The sequence below is a fragment of the Montipora capricornis genome, chromosome 3 (genome assembly GCF_036669925.1).
Source record: "Montipora capricornis isolate CH-2021 chromosome 3, ASM3666992v2, whole genome shotgun sequence".
Taxonomy (NCBI): domain Eukaryota; kingdom Metazoa; phylum Cnidaria; class Anthozoa; order Scleractinia; family Acroporidae; genus Montipora; species Montipora capricornis.
This window is the reverse complement of record NC_090885.1, coordinates 9,050,878-9,065,865: the sequence shown is the minus strand read 5'-3', so window position 1 is coordinate 9,065,865 and position 14,988 is coordinate 9,050,878. Positions and strand designations below refer to the sequence as shown.

General features: G+C 39.4%; 2 protein-coding genes across 7 annotated transcripts; one reads left to right on the top strand and one right to left on the bottom strand.

Annotated features, from left to right (window-relative positions):
• Positions 1 to 1,475: 1,475 nt before the first annotated feature.
• On the top strand, positions 1,476 to 6,666 carry LOC138042099 (uncharacterized). 3 transcript variants are annotated; one of them, XM_068887847.1, is made up of 10 exons: positions 1,476 to 1,780; positions 1,882 to 3,278; positions 3,437 to 3,743; positions 3,942 to 4,028; positions 4,165 to 4,248; positions 4,457 to 4,489; positions 4,640 to 4,711; positions 5,121 to 5,193; positions 5,274 to 5,345; positions 5,495 to 6,666. In XM_068887847.1, the coding sequence occupies exons 2-10, from the start codon at positions 1,928 to 1,930 to the stop codon at positions 5,618 to 5,620; spliced, it is 2,205 nt and encodes a 734-aa protein (XP_068743948.1). In that variant the 5' UTR covers positions 1,476 to 1,780; positions 1,882 to 1,927; the 3' UTR covers positions 5,621 to 6,666. The 3 variants fall into 3 exon arrangements, with proteins under 3 accessions (XP_068743948.1, XP_068743950.1, XP_068743949.1); XM_068887849.1 differs by having other exon boundaries at positions 1,476 to 3,278; positions 5,254 to 5,345; positions 5,495 to 5,632; XM_068887848.1 differs by lacking the exon at positions 4,165 to 4,248 and having other exon boundaries at positions 1,476 to 3,278.
• LOC138042101 (uncharacterized) lies at positions 5,760 to 8,681 on the bottom strand. 4 transcript variants are annotated; one of them, XM_068887851.1, is made up of 5 exons: positions 7,511 to 8,003; positions 7,100 to 7,444; positions 6,898 to 6,976; positions 6,668 to 6,779; positions 5,760 to 6,525 (listed from the first exon to the last, which is right to left on the bottom strand). In XM_068887851.1, exons 1-5 carry the CDS (start codon positions 7,769 to 7,771, stop codon positions 5,760 to 5,762), a joined length of 1,563 nt encoding a protein of 520 aa, XP_068743952.1. In that variant the 5' UTR covers positions 7,772 to 8,003. The 4 variants fall into 4 exon arrangements, with proteins under 4 accessions (XP_068743952.1, XP_068743953.1, XP_068743954.1 ...); XM_068887852.1 differs by having other exon boundaries at positions 5,760 to 6,530; positions 6,658 to 6,779; positions 7,511 to 8,002; XM_068887853.1 differs by having other exon boundaries at positions 6,401 to 6,525; positions 6,658 to 6,779; positions 7,511 to 8,679.
• Positions 8,682 to 14,988: the final 6,307 nt, after the last annotated feature.

Genomic DNA, 14,988 nt, shown 5'->3' with positions numbered 1-14,988 from the left:
TTCAGATTGCAAAATCTCAGTGGATAAGTCACTTCAGTAACCTACGTGATAGCATTTTTGACCGCAATTGACCTTCTGAGCGCTTAAGTTTCACGTGTAGTGTCACGTGACTTCCGATGTAAACAAACCCCAAAGTTCGGACATTGGTTTCACCCACGTGTAGTACGTGTACGAACTTCGAGGCGATAATCCAAGTTTCCGTCGATATAGCCGGTTTTTTCCATGACCTATAGTCTTTAAAATGTGAATATCGAATAGAACATCCGTCCTTACACACGTACTGTACATGATAGAACTACGATTCGCATATTTTAGCGAAAAAAAACACCCTAAAGGTCGGACCCCAATATAACCTTCAAAATTCGAATATCGAAATTCTAGGAAATCATCAGGGTCAAAATGTCAGTACAGAAGAACAACAGCGACTTCAAGGCCATGAATGTGGCAGAACTTAAAAAATATTTACAGGATCGCGGCGTTTCGGTAAGCGGATATTTAAAACCTTCGCTTCTGCAGTCGAAAGAATGGGTTTACCTTTTGACCCAAACTTTGAAAAAGATAAAAAAAATGATGCGGTGACATTAATCATTCATGATATGGTAATTCCTGATCCATTTTCCCTCAAGACCGTGAACAACTTCAACTCTTCTCCACCATTCGGGTTGTTCGATATTTTTAACCATTTAATCTACCACTCTACTGATTACGATAAACAGGGACTCGCCGCTTACAAGTCCTTTGATGACTATAGATTATTCAATGACGGTTACGTAGAATCCTTGCTTTCTGCTCCATTGAAACACGAGGGAGTCCATGTTTACGCACAGGTAACCCAGGCTCACTGTGTGCGTCACGTAGGTATTAAAATATAGAGAACATATGAGGCGAAGTTTAGGTCTGAAAATTTGCTAGAAAATGGTAATAAAAATCGATAAAACTTACCATGTGGCGAGCTGTTGTTGTCTTTAATACGTACACAAAGTTTCGGGGAAAATGGCCCCCGTTCACCTTCCTTCATAATGTAGTGACAAGGTAGGAGACGGAAGCCAGCGTCGGGACTCCGATCGACCCAAAACAAGCACGATTTTTTCCACGAAAATCAAATCCAGTCGCTAAATAAACACGCCAGGTTCGTGGAATAGGAATTTCTCTAAACCATGAATCCACTGAAGCATCTCCAGGTAGCAACGCGGAGCCACCAGACTCCGTAAAACTTGTAAGTTAACCTGCTAAAATGGCGGCCAGAAAGCGTGGTACTCACGAAGTGCCCAATTCAAAATGGCGCTGAACTCTGGACGCCTGGTGACGAGTATAATAAGTCTCCCTCGAGGGAGGGGAGTCCCAAATTGCTCACTGAGTTTTGTTTTTAGCAATTTGGGACTCCCCTCCCTCGAGGGAGACTTCTTATTATACTCGTCACCAGGGGTCCAGAGTTCAGTGCCATTTTGAATTGGGCACTTCGTGAGTACCACGCTTTCTGGCCGCCATTTTAGCAGGTTAACTTACAAGTTTTACGGAGTCTGGTGGCTCTGCGTTGCTACCTGGAGATGCTTCGGTGGATTCATGGTTTAGAGAAATTCCTATTCCACGAACCTGGCGTGTTTATTTAGCGACTGGATTTGATTTTCGCGGAAAAAATCGTGCTTGTTTTGGGTCGATCGGAGTCCCGACGCTGGCTTCCGTCTCCTACCTTGTCACTATATTATGAAGGAAGGTGAACGGGGACCATTTTCCCCGAAACTTCGTGTACGTATTAAAGACTACAACAGCTCACCACATGGTAAGTTTTATCGATTTTTATTACCATTTTCTAGCAAATTTTCAGACCTAAACTTCGCCTCATATGTTCTCTATATTTTAATACCTGCGTGACGCACACAGTGAGCCTGGGTTACCTGTGGTTTACGTAGCCAAAGTTAAGCCTTTCATGAAGATAAAGACAGACGAAGGAAAGGAGTATTACGATCTCTGGTTTATTCTCGAGAGCAGAGGTGCGAACCGCGGCAGTGTACTCCAAGCACGATGTAAGTGTAAAGGCGGTCGAGATGGGGGTTGTAAGCATATTGCAGCTGCCATGTGCGCTCTTGAGGATTTGTTAAATACTCGTGGTGAAGATAGTGTAACGAGTGGCCCGTGTGTTTGGGTTAGGAAACCAAGAGGGAATACGCAAGCGTGTGAAGTAAAAGATCTTGTCATTGAGAAAAGCAAAAAACCTTCTCACAAAAAAAAAAAAAGGAAACAAGTTTACTCTCAAAACATTGAAACAGATGTCCGTGCCCCTGAAGACAGAAATCCACCAGATGAGGAGTATCTAAAAAAGTTTACCAAACGAGTGTGCCACTTAAAAAGTACACCTGTCATTTTGCCCCTATTTAAAGAACGTTATGGCACTCCAGAAGAAGACACAATCACAGAAGAACCTGGTCAATCAAACCATCAGCCTCCACAGACCGGTATAATGAGTGCTAAGCTCCTGGAGATTTTAAGTAATAATCCCAAAACCTCAGCAGAAGAAATTGTCAAGTTGTTGTATTTTAGTGATACAGAAAGAAAGCTGGTTGAGAGAACAACCATCAAGCAATGGCAATGTGAAGAGTGGTACCTTCACAAGGCAGGGTTTATCACAGCCTCAAAGTGCAAAAGAGTTTTCACCCGCCAGGAAACACTTGACAAAAATCCTGCTGAAAATGCCAAAAATTTGGTAGAAGAAATTGGTCTAGTCAAGTCATGTCCACCTCCTATCCAGGAGGAAAGAGAACCACAAAATGCCAGGGAGTGGGGGTTGTTACATGAAGAGAGTGCTCGGAAGGCATATCAGCATGTTGCAAGCCACATTCATCACAAGCTAAAGCTGATCCCAAAAGGCTTTTTAATCTCCCCGTCCAAGCCTTTCCTTGGTGCTAGTGTGGACAATATTCAGAAATGCCAGTGCTCTGATGGTTGCCCAGTTAGAGTGATTGAATACAAGTGCCCTTGGAAGCACAGAGATCTGCACCCAAAAGAAGCCTTCTTAACCCCAGAAATTGGTGGTATTCAAAAAGGAAATAATTTTGCACTTAAGTCTAGTTCAAATTACTACTTTCAAGTTCAGTTTCAAATGTTCGTAAGCGGGCTCACCTTGTGCACCTTTGTTGTGTGGACCAACCAGGGAATCTTCACTGTAGATGTACCCTATGACCCAAGCTTCATGTCTGTCTTCTGTGCAAAGCTGGAGAAGTTCTGGACAAGTCAGGTGCTTCCTTTCTTGCTAAGTGAAGTTTCCATGACATCCTTGCCAGGTGAGTAGAGGTGAGTAGTTATAATGATTTAAGTGCTATGTTGGTAATTATTAATTTCTCAGGTCATTCTGGAGTTTTTCTTCTAATTTACAGTTCATGCCTGACCCCATACTTACAATGTTTTTTCATGGTTTTTATCTTGGGGTCTCTCCAAGCAGAATCATCACAAGAAGCATTTTGCTCTTTCCAAGATTCAAACATTTCAGAGCAAAACCTAAGCAGTTCTGCACAGCAGCCCTGTAGCCACTCAGAAGCAGATGTCATGATCTGTTCACAAGAGAAAAACCCTGAGGCAGTTACTACCACTTCACAAAGTACCTTATATATAGACTTGTCCCAGTGCAGTACCCCTACCCAACAATCAGAGAGTGTGGAAATCTCTGGACTTCAAATCTACAAGGATGATGTCCAAACTGTTAAACCGAAGTCCATGATCACTGATACAATAGTCTTGTTTTTGTTCAAGTACGTAAGAATTTTCTTTACATAACTATAATTTATAAATGTATTAAGGCATCTCTTAAATGGCTCCGACTGATATATGTGGAGCATCATGCAAAAAGAATGGATTTTTTGTTTATAATTAACTATGGAATCTTGGGGCCATACAATATCATTAATATGGATACATCAGGCAAATAACAATGTGTATTGTGATTTCAGGCAACTACCTCAGATATATCCTATTGTCAGTTCCTTTTTCTATACCACCTTATGTGGGGAACAAGATGTTGGGTCCACCACCTCAAGGTAGTGACAGTGAATTCTAAATAAGCATGATTCTTTTTTTTTTCATACTTTCTCATGCTTTGCTCACATTATATCCACTAAAGTGACAATATCACCTTCTTTTATTATTTTATCATATTCCTGTTCTTAATTTCAGAACTGTCCGCCAAACATCAGCAAAAAAGTTTTTTAAGGCAGACCTGATGAACAGTAGATATGTGTTAATTCCAATCAATAGAAGGTTACTGTTATAATTGTAATCTATAAATAATTTCAGTAGAGCTAGTAAAGTTAATACGGTGGTAATTTGTTGTAACAGTGACTTAAATAAAACTGCATGAAATTATCTATTATAATAATTTTACAGTATATAATTTTCAGCTTCAAATTATTTCAAATTCATTATTTTAAGTAACATACACTTGCAATTTTTTTTTTTTTTTGCGCAGTTTACATTGGTTGCTGGCTGTCTTAACCCCATGGTATGCATTTCAGGATATATCTTTTTAAATGTATATGTACACGTAATCTAGAAGTTCCATTGCATACATAATACCTAGCACATGTTTTTTACTGGATTTTATATTACATCTTCCATTGCATCAATCAAGCTGCCATTTCTGTTCAATTAGGCACTTTTTGATACTGGACTCATTGACATGGGACATAAGCACAAGGCATGAAGAAATACACAATATCAACAGGTATAGAAGAATTTATCTCCACAAAATACACTGAGCTACACCCGTATATATCTATAGGGGAAGTTAAACCATTGCTTTGTAGAGCAGTTTTCAATTGAGTGGCGAAAATAATTATCAAATTGCTTTGGTATTACTTCACTCGCTCACTTACTCATTACTTCATTCATTTTTTCAACCAATCAGAAGTGAAACCAAAACCAATCATGGTATGCGCATGCACAGTTTCTGTGCTTTGTGTTGGCTATGTGTAATTACTTCGACATTTGATTGGTTTACTGGATTGTCTCTGTCCTTTTTGATTGGCCAAAGTAATTACTTTGGTTTTGGTTTCAAGACAGTCGATTGAAACTTGCCCTATGTAATGACATCTTAATTTATAACCTTTTGCCTTAAATACTTTACAACCTAGATTCTTGGATCACTTATGTGCTGCACACAGTATAACCTCCATGACAAGCCAACGATCAAATTATGTGCTTAAGGTACGTTGTGACATAATTACCAAAGAACTAATTCCATTGGTAATCGTATTGTCCAATTAGTGGGATTGTTTTACTTTCAGGTACCACAACAATTGCCAGGAAGTAACAACTGTGGATTCCATATATTCATGTTTGCTGACCATTTCTTAAAGGTACAGTGACAGGACGTGCATGGGGTGAAATCATTTTAGATCGCAAACAAATTAAAACCAATAGGGAGAGATTGCATGTTAGTAGTTTCTCTTGACTTTCATTAGTTAATGCAAGATTAAAATGTACATTCATTTTTCGAATTATGTAGGATCTGAAGGTGTACGAAAGTGATCCGAATGGGTATGTCAATGCTGAACATCGATGGTTTGATCCTAAAGATGCTGAAACCAAAAGGAGATTGACAAGAACTTATTTGGAGGCTCTTTTTCAGTGATGATGACTTGGAACACTTTATAGCTTCTTTCTTTTGCATTTATGAACTTTTGTACAGAACATTTTGTATTCATCAATTACACTGATATTGTTTGTATTTAAAATTAGGTAGTATACATTGAACTTGATTATATACTAGATTATTTTTCTTTTATTATTGATGGTTGTAAATTTACCAGTATTGCACAGACCTTAATGGCAGAACTAATACATGGTTTACATGTAAGAGGAATAACTCCTCTTAGGAAGTTAAACAATTTCAGTTGCCTGATCATACGCTCAATATGAACCCTGGATGTTGCCACTCGTCTTGTGGCAGTTGATGCTCGTGCAGATACATTGTTCTTGCGCATCATTGGGGGTGCAATTAGTACAGTGTCATGTAGAGCTAAAAGATCTTGAATGTTAAAGCCCTTATCAGCCATTACAACATCTCCTGGGTTCAGGTTTTTAAGGAAACCACTGGCACTTACAATCTCCTTGTCACTAATACTTCCACTATACAATTTCGAGACAAAATTAAAATGCAAAATAGGAGACATTGAAATAAGTAACTTAAAGGTATTTGAGGACTTGTATTGACTGTAGGTAGATCTTTGGCTTGAAGGTTTACCTGGTTTTTCAATATAGAATTCTGTACAATCTATGATTGCTCTCAGATTTTTAAGACAATCCTTTTTGAAGCAATTTGGTTTGGATATTTCTCTCAATTCCTCCTTTGTTGAAAAAGGTAAAAGAAACAACAACTCCTTTTCAAGAAATAAAATCCAAGTTATAAATATTCTGCTTCCAGTGCCTGTAGTAATGCCGAAGATATCACACAGCATTTCAAGACTTGGGTTCCTTCTTAGTCTCACAAGAGTAAACACAAATTGTTCTTTGGTTGTAAGCTTGGCCAGCTCTTTCCTGTTCTGAAAAAGAGTGTAATAACAGACCTATATGTCAATAACATTATGATGTCAAAAACATGCATGGCTACATTGGGGCTTGATAACAGATTTATCAGTCAACAAAAGTAAAGTATCTGAAATACACTACCTTCATGTACCTATCCTGGAGCTTTCCTGTCTTTGTTTTTCGTGAACCTTTCCATACGTTCATGCGCTGACTTTTTTCTTTGACTTCACCGTAAATCAGCTCAAGACATTCCTTACTCATACCTGCAATATCAGAGATCAGATGGTAAAATAACTGTTCAGCCCATACTTCAATCTCCAGGCTTACTTAGATTCCCCTTTTTTTTATATTCGTGTCCAAATGTATTTAGGGTGAGCGTACCTGTGTAGTGGTAGGTTTTCTGTGGGTCCATTACTTTCATCATAAATAACATCTTCATCAGTTTGTCAGTGCCTGAAGTCTAGTACATAGTTCATTAAAAAATCAGCACAGCTACCTCAGTATTAAGCATAAATTAAGCATACTGTAAATGATTTAGGTGCAAATATTTAGGAAAATGCATTAAACTGAAAAGGTGCCTTACTTGCGTGCCGCATTCTCTCAACATTTTTTTATCAGTTTGTGTGTCGCGGTCAACGTGGGAGTCGATTGGTTCATCATCAGGTAATGGTTCCGGAAAATGCTCGATGATCTGCTCCTCCATTTCTTGTAAGCCTTCGATTTCAGCCTCTTTTGCACTTACAACTGACTCTAAGGACAGATCTAACAGGGTCCCGGCAGCTTCGTGTTCCTCGATTGATTTACCAGTATGTAGATGAAGGGTCAATAGGGTTTTCGCCGCAGATCGTTCCAGACAAATTTTCTTGCTTCTCTCTTTGTCTGCTTCCCGTTCATCAGATGCTTTTCGTTTGCGATTGAGCCGCTTCACCTACGCACAGCATTAAATACTTCAAATGACAGATAGTATTATAAACGGAAAAACCGACAGACTTACCTTTTCTTTACTGGCAATAGCTGATATTGGATCAGGATACTCTTTTGTTGGACCATTTCCACCAACAAAGTGTATACTGCAAATATAACTGTCCTTAGTACAAACGAACGTGTCACCGCGATGACATGCAGTACTTAATCCACCTTTGCCGTCTCTCATTTTGTCTATGTGCGCCAGGGAAATGGAAAAATTTAACTGGATCACCATTTGAATTTCTTTTCCAAGACCGAGGGTATCGGGAATCGTTTCTACAAGTACCATAAGCACATCTTTTTGTCGTAACCATTTTGTTTACAGCGTAACTTATAATTAGGGTCCGAACTTTCGGGTGTTTTTTCACCAAAATATGTGACTCGTGGTTCTACCACGTACAGTGCGTGGGTGAGAACGGATGTTCTATTCGATATTCAAATTTTAAAGACTATAGGTCATGGAAAAAACCGGCTACATCGACGGAAACTTGAATTATCGCCTCGAAGTTCGTACACGTACTACACGTGGGTAAAACCAATGTCCGAACTTTGGGGTTTGTTTACATCGGAAGTCACGTGACACTACACGTGAAACTTAAGCGCTCAGAAGGTCAATTTTAATATCGTGTCACGCAAAAGCTAAGAAATTCAACCTTGCTTTATCACAAGACGAAAAACCCTATCAAACTGACAATTTGAGAAAAGACAAGGCTTCAACTGTTCTAATAACTGAATAAACTAAAATCCCAAAAGGATTGATAATTCCTTTTTTTTTACTTTTGATGATGTCACGTGGTTGAGCGTGGTGGTGGTTGAGCGACCGAACTAGTCACCCGAAAGTCGAAGGTTCGATTCCTACACAGGAGCAATCAGATTTTTCCGAGTATCCCAAATCCCCAAGTCATCATCGATAAATAAATCTCCTCAAGGTTTTTCTTCGTTACTTCAACTTCTCCAAACAGTTGCCGATTCAACTTTTACGATCTTACACCTCATATGTTTCTTCGGTTATCCAGTTACGTGCGAACTAAAATATTTGTCATAACTTTTGCATTTCTAATAATTTTTATCTTTTCCGGTTTCTGCTTACTACTTGTGTACCTGTGTTTGAAATAATTTTATTTTAATTTTAAATGTCAATTGTCGTTAGAATAAGTTTATTCGGAATTGGATGTAATGTCTGTAAATTGGGTATATTGTTTATTTTGGCTCCACACAACCCGATAAGTAATGCAATTGTTGGGTGGGACTTGTACTAGCAAACTCTTTTGTAAAATGTTCAGTGTGATAGATATTGTTGTTGCTGTTGTTTGACTTGTTTTCTGTTAGCTTTGTATCACCTCTTCATGATACCGGATTAAAGACATGTACTGAAGTAAGTACGGCGTTGGGTGTTTTTATTATCACAAGTGCTCATGTATCCCCCGCGGACAGTACGTACTAAATAAAAAGATTAAACTTTATTTCCGTCCTTTCCGATGTTCTCATATGCACTGAACTATTTCGTCTTTTTAGGTCGCTTCAGTAAGGGGGGGGTGGGGGGTGGGGGGGGGTGGGGTGGAGGGGGATGTTTTGTATACGTCCAATTAGAGTCCCTGACTATCGACTACTACACAAGAAGGCTTGTTGTTTATGATTTAAAAAAAAAAAAAAAAAAACTCCTAGAAAGATCTTTTACTTAAGTCGTTTTAACAACAGCGTCTACTTCTTCCAGACAGGCTACATATTTTCTGAAGAGCTCGTTCTTCGTTTTCTTTTTATGTCTGGTTTGGAATTAAAGGGCAGATTCAAGTATAGATGCAATTCAGGTCGCAAAAAGACGTAATACACACTTAATAAATTATTCGTTATGGTACGGGTTCTTAAAAGTAGACCACACACGATACAGTTGCCCATGTCCTTTAATTCGCGCATGCGTTAGTTTTTGTATTTAAAGTTTGATGTCAGAGGACGGACCGTCAGTATGCTAATGCTCGCTCAAGGCACAGAACAAACTGCAACAAAGAGAACATCATTTCAGTGGAAGAAAAGTGGAGATGGACAATCGAGACAAGCTTTGAAAAAACAAGCAAATTTTTTATATACCTGACACGAAGACCAAACAAGAAGATACCGGTGCGGATAATCAGATGAAGAGTAAATAATGTTCCGCCAGTGCTTGTGTTCGGTCAGAGTTATTATAGGAGCTTGGCTTGCAATTTTCTTTCTTTCAAGAGACCTTTTTTTCATTACGATTTACGGAATATTGCGTTCAGCCACAGAAACTGTTTGGTCGCTCGTAAGTTTTACCATCCGCTCAGCAAAACAGTTAGCAAGTACTTTCGTGCAAGCAATTATGCGTGGTGTGGAAGACCTCCTTGGTACTGTATCGGGTATTATGTCACGAGTCGTGCACAATGGTTGTGGAGCTGTGATGCGTCGATTGTATAAGTTGATCGGAGTAGTTGGCTACTCATCTATTTTGATCATTTTTTTGGCCGCTTTTATCATTCGTCGTGTATTTTCTTTTTTTTCAAATTGGTGAAAGGATATTAAGGTTTTCGTGAAAAATTCCTGTTAAATTTGACAACAAGGTGCTAGGAATACTTTTTTTTGTTTTCTTTCACGTCTTTAAACAGTGACTTAAGAGACAGAAGCGTTTCAAACGCTGGCCTTGTCTAAAAAAATGTACGTCGTGGGCGAACCGAGAAGGTAGTGATTTGCGGAAAGACGTCACGGTTTTGACATTCTGATGCTTTTTAAATCGGCAGATGTTTCCTCATTACTTGTTCGTAGACTTCTAAGGTTCTTCCAGTAGGTAAAATATGGACTCCGTTAGCTTCGTATGTAATCCGTTTTGCTTTATGCGGAGAAAAGAAGGCCAAGGGATCAAAAGGTTCTCCCAGTTAATTGCTCATCGTAACCTTAGTAAGCTTTGACCTCGAAAACTTAGTCCATGAAATTAAGTCCAGTGATAACAAACGGAAGGATGAAGCTTCCCCGGCCGCAAAATGATCGCAATATGATTTAATAACCTTTTAATCGTGGGCAATGCCCCTCTCCTTTTTTCCGTTATGGTGAAAAATTATTTTTTTTTAGCGTAGTCCATCGAAATATTCTTTTTTCGCTAGACTACTGATTCGTTTTTGAAGTGATTGAAACTTCCTTCTAGTTTAAAATTACGCCGCAAATTTCTAAAAGTTGAAAGGAACGTTTACGGAAATAATTTTTTACACAAAACGTCAAGTTGGTTTATCCTGTTAAAATTGATTTGTTGGTGTGCTTATTCATGTCTGCACGGTAAAATACGACACTCGTAACTTGTCGACTGAATCATACAGTTTTTTCCAAAATGGCCGCCATTTAAATAATATTATATTTTTATTCAAATTAGCCCTTGTGCCTCGTTCTTAAAGGGACTGTGTCACGCGATTTTAGTCAAACTTCAAAACACTAAATTCGTCTTTGCATCAATCAAGATTGAAAAATAATGGTGTAGTTTTCTTGCCAATAACAACTGAAGTACACTGAAGCTATTCTTTGTTATTCTCATCCCTCCCAACATGCAATGTGGCCCGGGTTCGATTTCCAGACTCGGCGTCATATGTGGGTTGAGTTTGTTGGTTCTCTACTCTGCACCGAAAGGTTTTCTCCGGGTGCTCCAGTTTCCCCTCTCCTAAAAAAACAACAACATTTGACTTGATTTGTGTTAATTGTTAATTTCAGTTTACAGTGTCGCCAATAGCCCTTATGGGTGATGACGTCTGACTAGCTAATTCCACCACCAAGCGTCGAATTCGAAAATCAAACTTGTAACTTTTAGCACGAGCTAAATCCCAAAGGAGGAAACTTGTAAAGAAAACCCACGTGCGAAAAGTAGTGCATGTCCAGATGATGTGAATAATTTTGTGCAAACGAGGCTTGGTGGTGAAATTAGCTAGTCAGACGTCATTACGCATAAGGCCTATCATACGAGTGCTCCAGCGCTAGAACGACTTTCCTTTCTTTCCTTATGTAAAACGTGTATTTTGAACTACAAAGCCATGTGATTTCTTACTGAAGCATGAAAAACATTGAACTGAATTTCTCATGTAAGAAAACCATGACATCTTCTTAGGAAAGGGCCGTGTTGATAAAAGGAAGTCATCTTCAGAGTCAACTGATTTATGTATTTTCAGTGGTTCGTATTTCAACCTCCTCGGGTTTTAAATGAGTAGGAACAACAACTTGGACAAGGTAGCCTCGTTCCCAGGGTCTCTTGTGTCTTCTCAACGACAATGGAGATCCTGAGAACGAGGTTGCCCAGATAAGGTTGAATATCAGTTCCTATGGGCTGCCTCCCTGTCTAGATTCTCTGATTCCCAAACGAAACTACGAAATTGAAAGTATAGTATCAAAATATGATCTGGCAAATGTGTTTTTCTGTGAAATTTTCCCGAGAGCCAAATTGAGTTGTGCAATCGGCGTGGTTGAGTAGTGACGTGTCGAAAGATTTTTTTGCCCTCCTGTTTTTCATCTTGTTTTTTCCTAAATGGTGGACGTGAAGTATTCACTTCCTGACCGAGGAGCTCATGCAGTCCAAGACTGGGTTCGAGGCGTTGAATCACCGGTAGGACAAGGCGTCGGGCAGAAAACGGGAGAAGCTCAACAAGGAGAGCTTGAGGTTAAGTGTCCCTGAGTCTTCGTAAACTATGTGTAAATATGACACATAAGATACAATTCTCTTCCAGTGTGTTTTATAAGTGTTCGGGAAATAAGTACACGCTCGAAGCTATCTGGAACACAACAGTCGATTTATCGACAGACCCAATTTTCACAGCACTTGCAATTGTTTGTTCTCATCTGGTATAACAAGCGACAAGAAGACGCCGTAAAAACCTACAAATAAACCGCGAATTACACTGTAAAATAAACAACTGACGGAAAGCGAGTTTTTACTCACAATTTGATGAGAACACTGTCACTACAGTAAGCACAAATCAATTCGCAGTTGGACGTTTGTCAAGCAAAATCTCAAATAGGTTCACAAAACAAAAATCAGCTCCTGCCGCATGCTGGTATATCTTTAGGATTGGCATGGACTAATAAATAGGTTTAATAAGTTTAGTAAGCAAATCTGTTTAAAATATAAGTGCTACACGGCCAACGTTTGCATGAACGAAACCTTTCCTTGTACTTGTACATGTTCATTGCCGTGACTTTAACATCTTCAGTTCCCACGACCTGCTCCCGTCTGACCTTGTAGCTCAGTCGATAGAGCGGCGGAGATCTAACCCGAAGGTCGTGGGTTCAATTCCCACCCTGGTCAGAGTTTTTCTCTGTCCTTGTGCGGGCTCATTTGCATCGTTCATACCATATGATTTAATTAAGCCTGGAGAGAAGAAGTGAATTACATCCAATACTTTGGAAAGATTCATAGAGACAGTAGCATCCTACGCAGACACTCTTTGGGCTTTGTCACGCGTTGAAGCCCTAAGAGCGTCTGCTCGGAAGCTATAGAGATAGTTGCAACAAGCTCACCTCTATCGCGCATCGCCTTGCCACTCTTCTGTCAACCTCAGCAAGGAGATCTCACAACTATAAAGCTTCCTGTGGGCGCTGATATAATCTGACAAGATTCCACCGTATAGTTTAGAAGCAGGGAGCACATTTACGAGCCTGTAATTGGCTTTACAAAACTCCCTAACCGCTGCAGATTCTTTAATTAGCCTACAATTAGCCTACTCCAAAATGGTGACCGACCGGATACCCCCAGTCATACTCGTCAAATTTCAACTTAGATTTTCTCAACTAATGTAACATCTAATACGCTGAAATTTTGCAGGGTTATTAAAGTAAAGGTGCTCTTTCTAATTCTAGCATCAGTTTAACGATCAGTTCAATTTTAACTCATTCAAAACCGTTACCGCCATTTTGTAGAAGGGTCTTTTGTCTAACCTTTGTACACCAAATCGGCTAACTCGATGTTGTACCGAATTCAAACCCTTTGGGAATATAGAAGTGTTCCAGGTATTTTCATATCATTTAAATGTGAACGCTACATTAAACTCGGGAGATTTGACTTGGGTAAAACATTTGGTCTATTCCGGTACCCCTAGTCTGTAAATTTGTCAAATTTCAACTAACATTTCCTCAACTGATATAACACTTAATACGCTGAAACTTTGCAGGGTTTTTAAAGTAAAGGTGCTCTTTCTATTTCTGGCATCCTATTTTTCAATCAGTTCAATTTTAACTCATTCAAATCCGTTGCCGCCATTTGGAGAAGGGTCTATTGTCTAACCTATTTAACACCGTTGAAAATCGGCTAACTCGATGTTGTACCGAATTCAAACCCTTTGGGAATATAGAACGTTTTGATCCAGATATTTACACATCATTTAAATGTGAATGCTACATTAACCTCGGGAGATTTGACTTGGGTAAAACATTTGGTCTATTTCAAGGACTCTGTGAGAATTGACTACGGGATACAGTGATAAATATATACAACGATGTGAACTCCACTCATCGCTTTGTTTCCCCCGATCAGCTGAGTTATAATGAAAGCATTGAAAAACTCAGCAGCTCAGCTGGGAATGTGAAAGGAACTCTGTCAGAACAATGGGTGGCTGAGTGGTTTAATTACAAATATATTTGCATATTGCATGGAAAGTAGCGTTGTGGCCCTATTCATAATTCTTAAGCGTTGTAATTAGATATAGCTTGAATTACCGTCAGGTGACCAGTGCTAGTATTTTAACTTAGCAATAGCTTAACGTGGTTTTCCTGCCCAGGTTGTTGTAACATCTTACGTTCTCACCATAAGAAGGAAAGATACGCTAATCCGCTAAGACCTTGTTTTTGTCATTAGGAGTCAGCTTTTGTTCCTCAAGAGCTAATTGGCCAACTGGTCAAGTCCAGCCCAACCTGGAAGTGCAGTGATACAGGGCTGCTTACAGCCATGATTGGTCTCCGAAAAGTTTTATCCAGCTTCAATCCTTAAACATGCTACTTGTTTTAGGAGTTATTCTCTAAGGAATTAGGACTTTCCACGCCACTTGGCGTACGTTTAAATTGCGGCACGGTTTCTTTTGGCTTACCGATAGTTAAGTCTTGTTAATCCTCTGACCAATCGCGGCTCGTTGTTTGACCAGGAAGGCAGGTGCTTTAGCGTCATTTTATTGGGTTTTAAAAAAGATGTGTGAAACCTTGTGCCTCCAGAATGAAGATCTCGTTTGCTGAGTGTAAGAAACACCCGAAGAAGACGCAAACGTTGGAAGAGTAAAAAAGTTGTGTGCTGGTTCTTGCGTCTTAGCAGACGGTTAAAGGCGGCCGAGCTAATCCTTGGCTTTAACAGAAAGCCCCCTCTAACAATGGCCTGCAATTATCTTTATTTTGAAAGACCTTATTGTCATTATGCTCTTCGGGATATTACGTTCACCATCGACTCAGAAAAACAGTTGGCAGCAATTTTCGGAAGAGCAATTGTGCGTTGTGTCGAAGACCTCCTCAGTACTGTATCTGGTATTATTTCTCTAGTCGTGG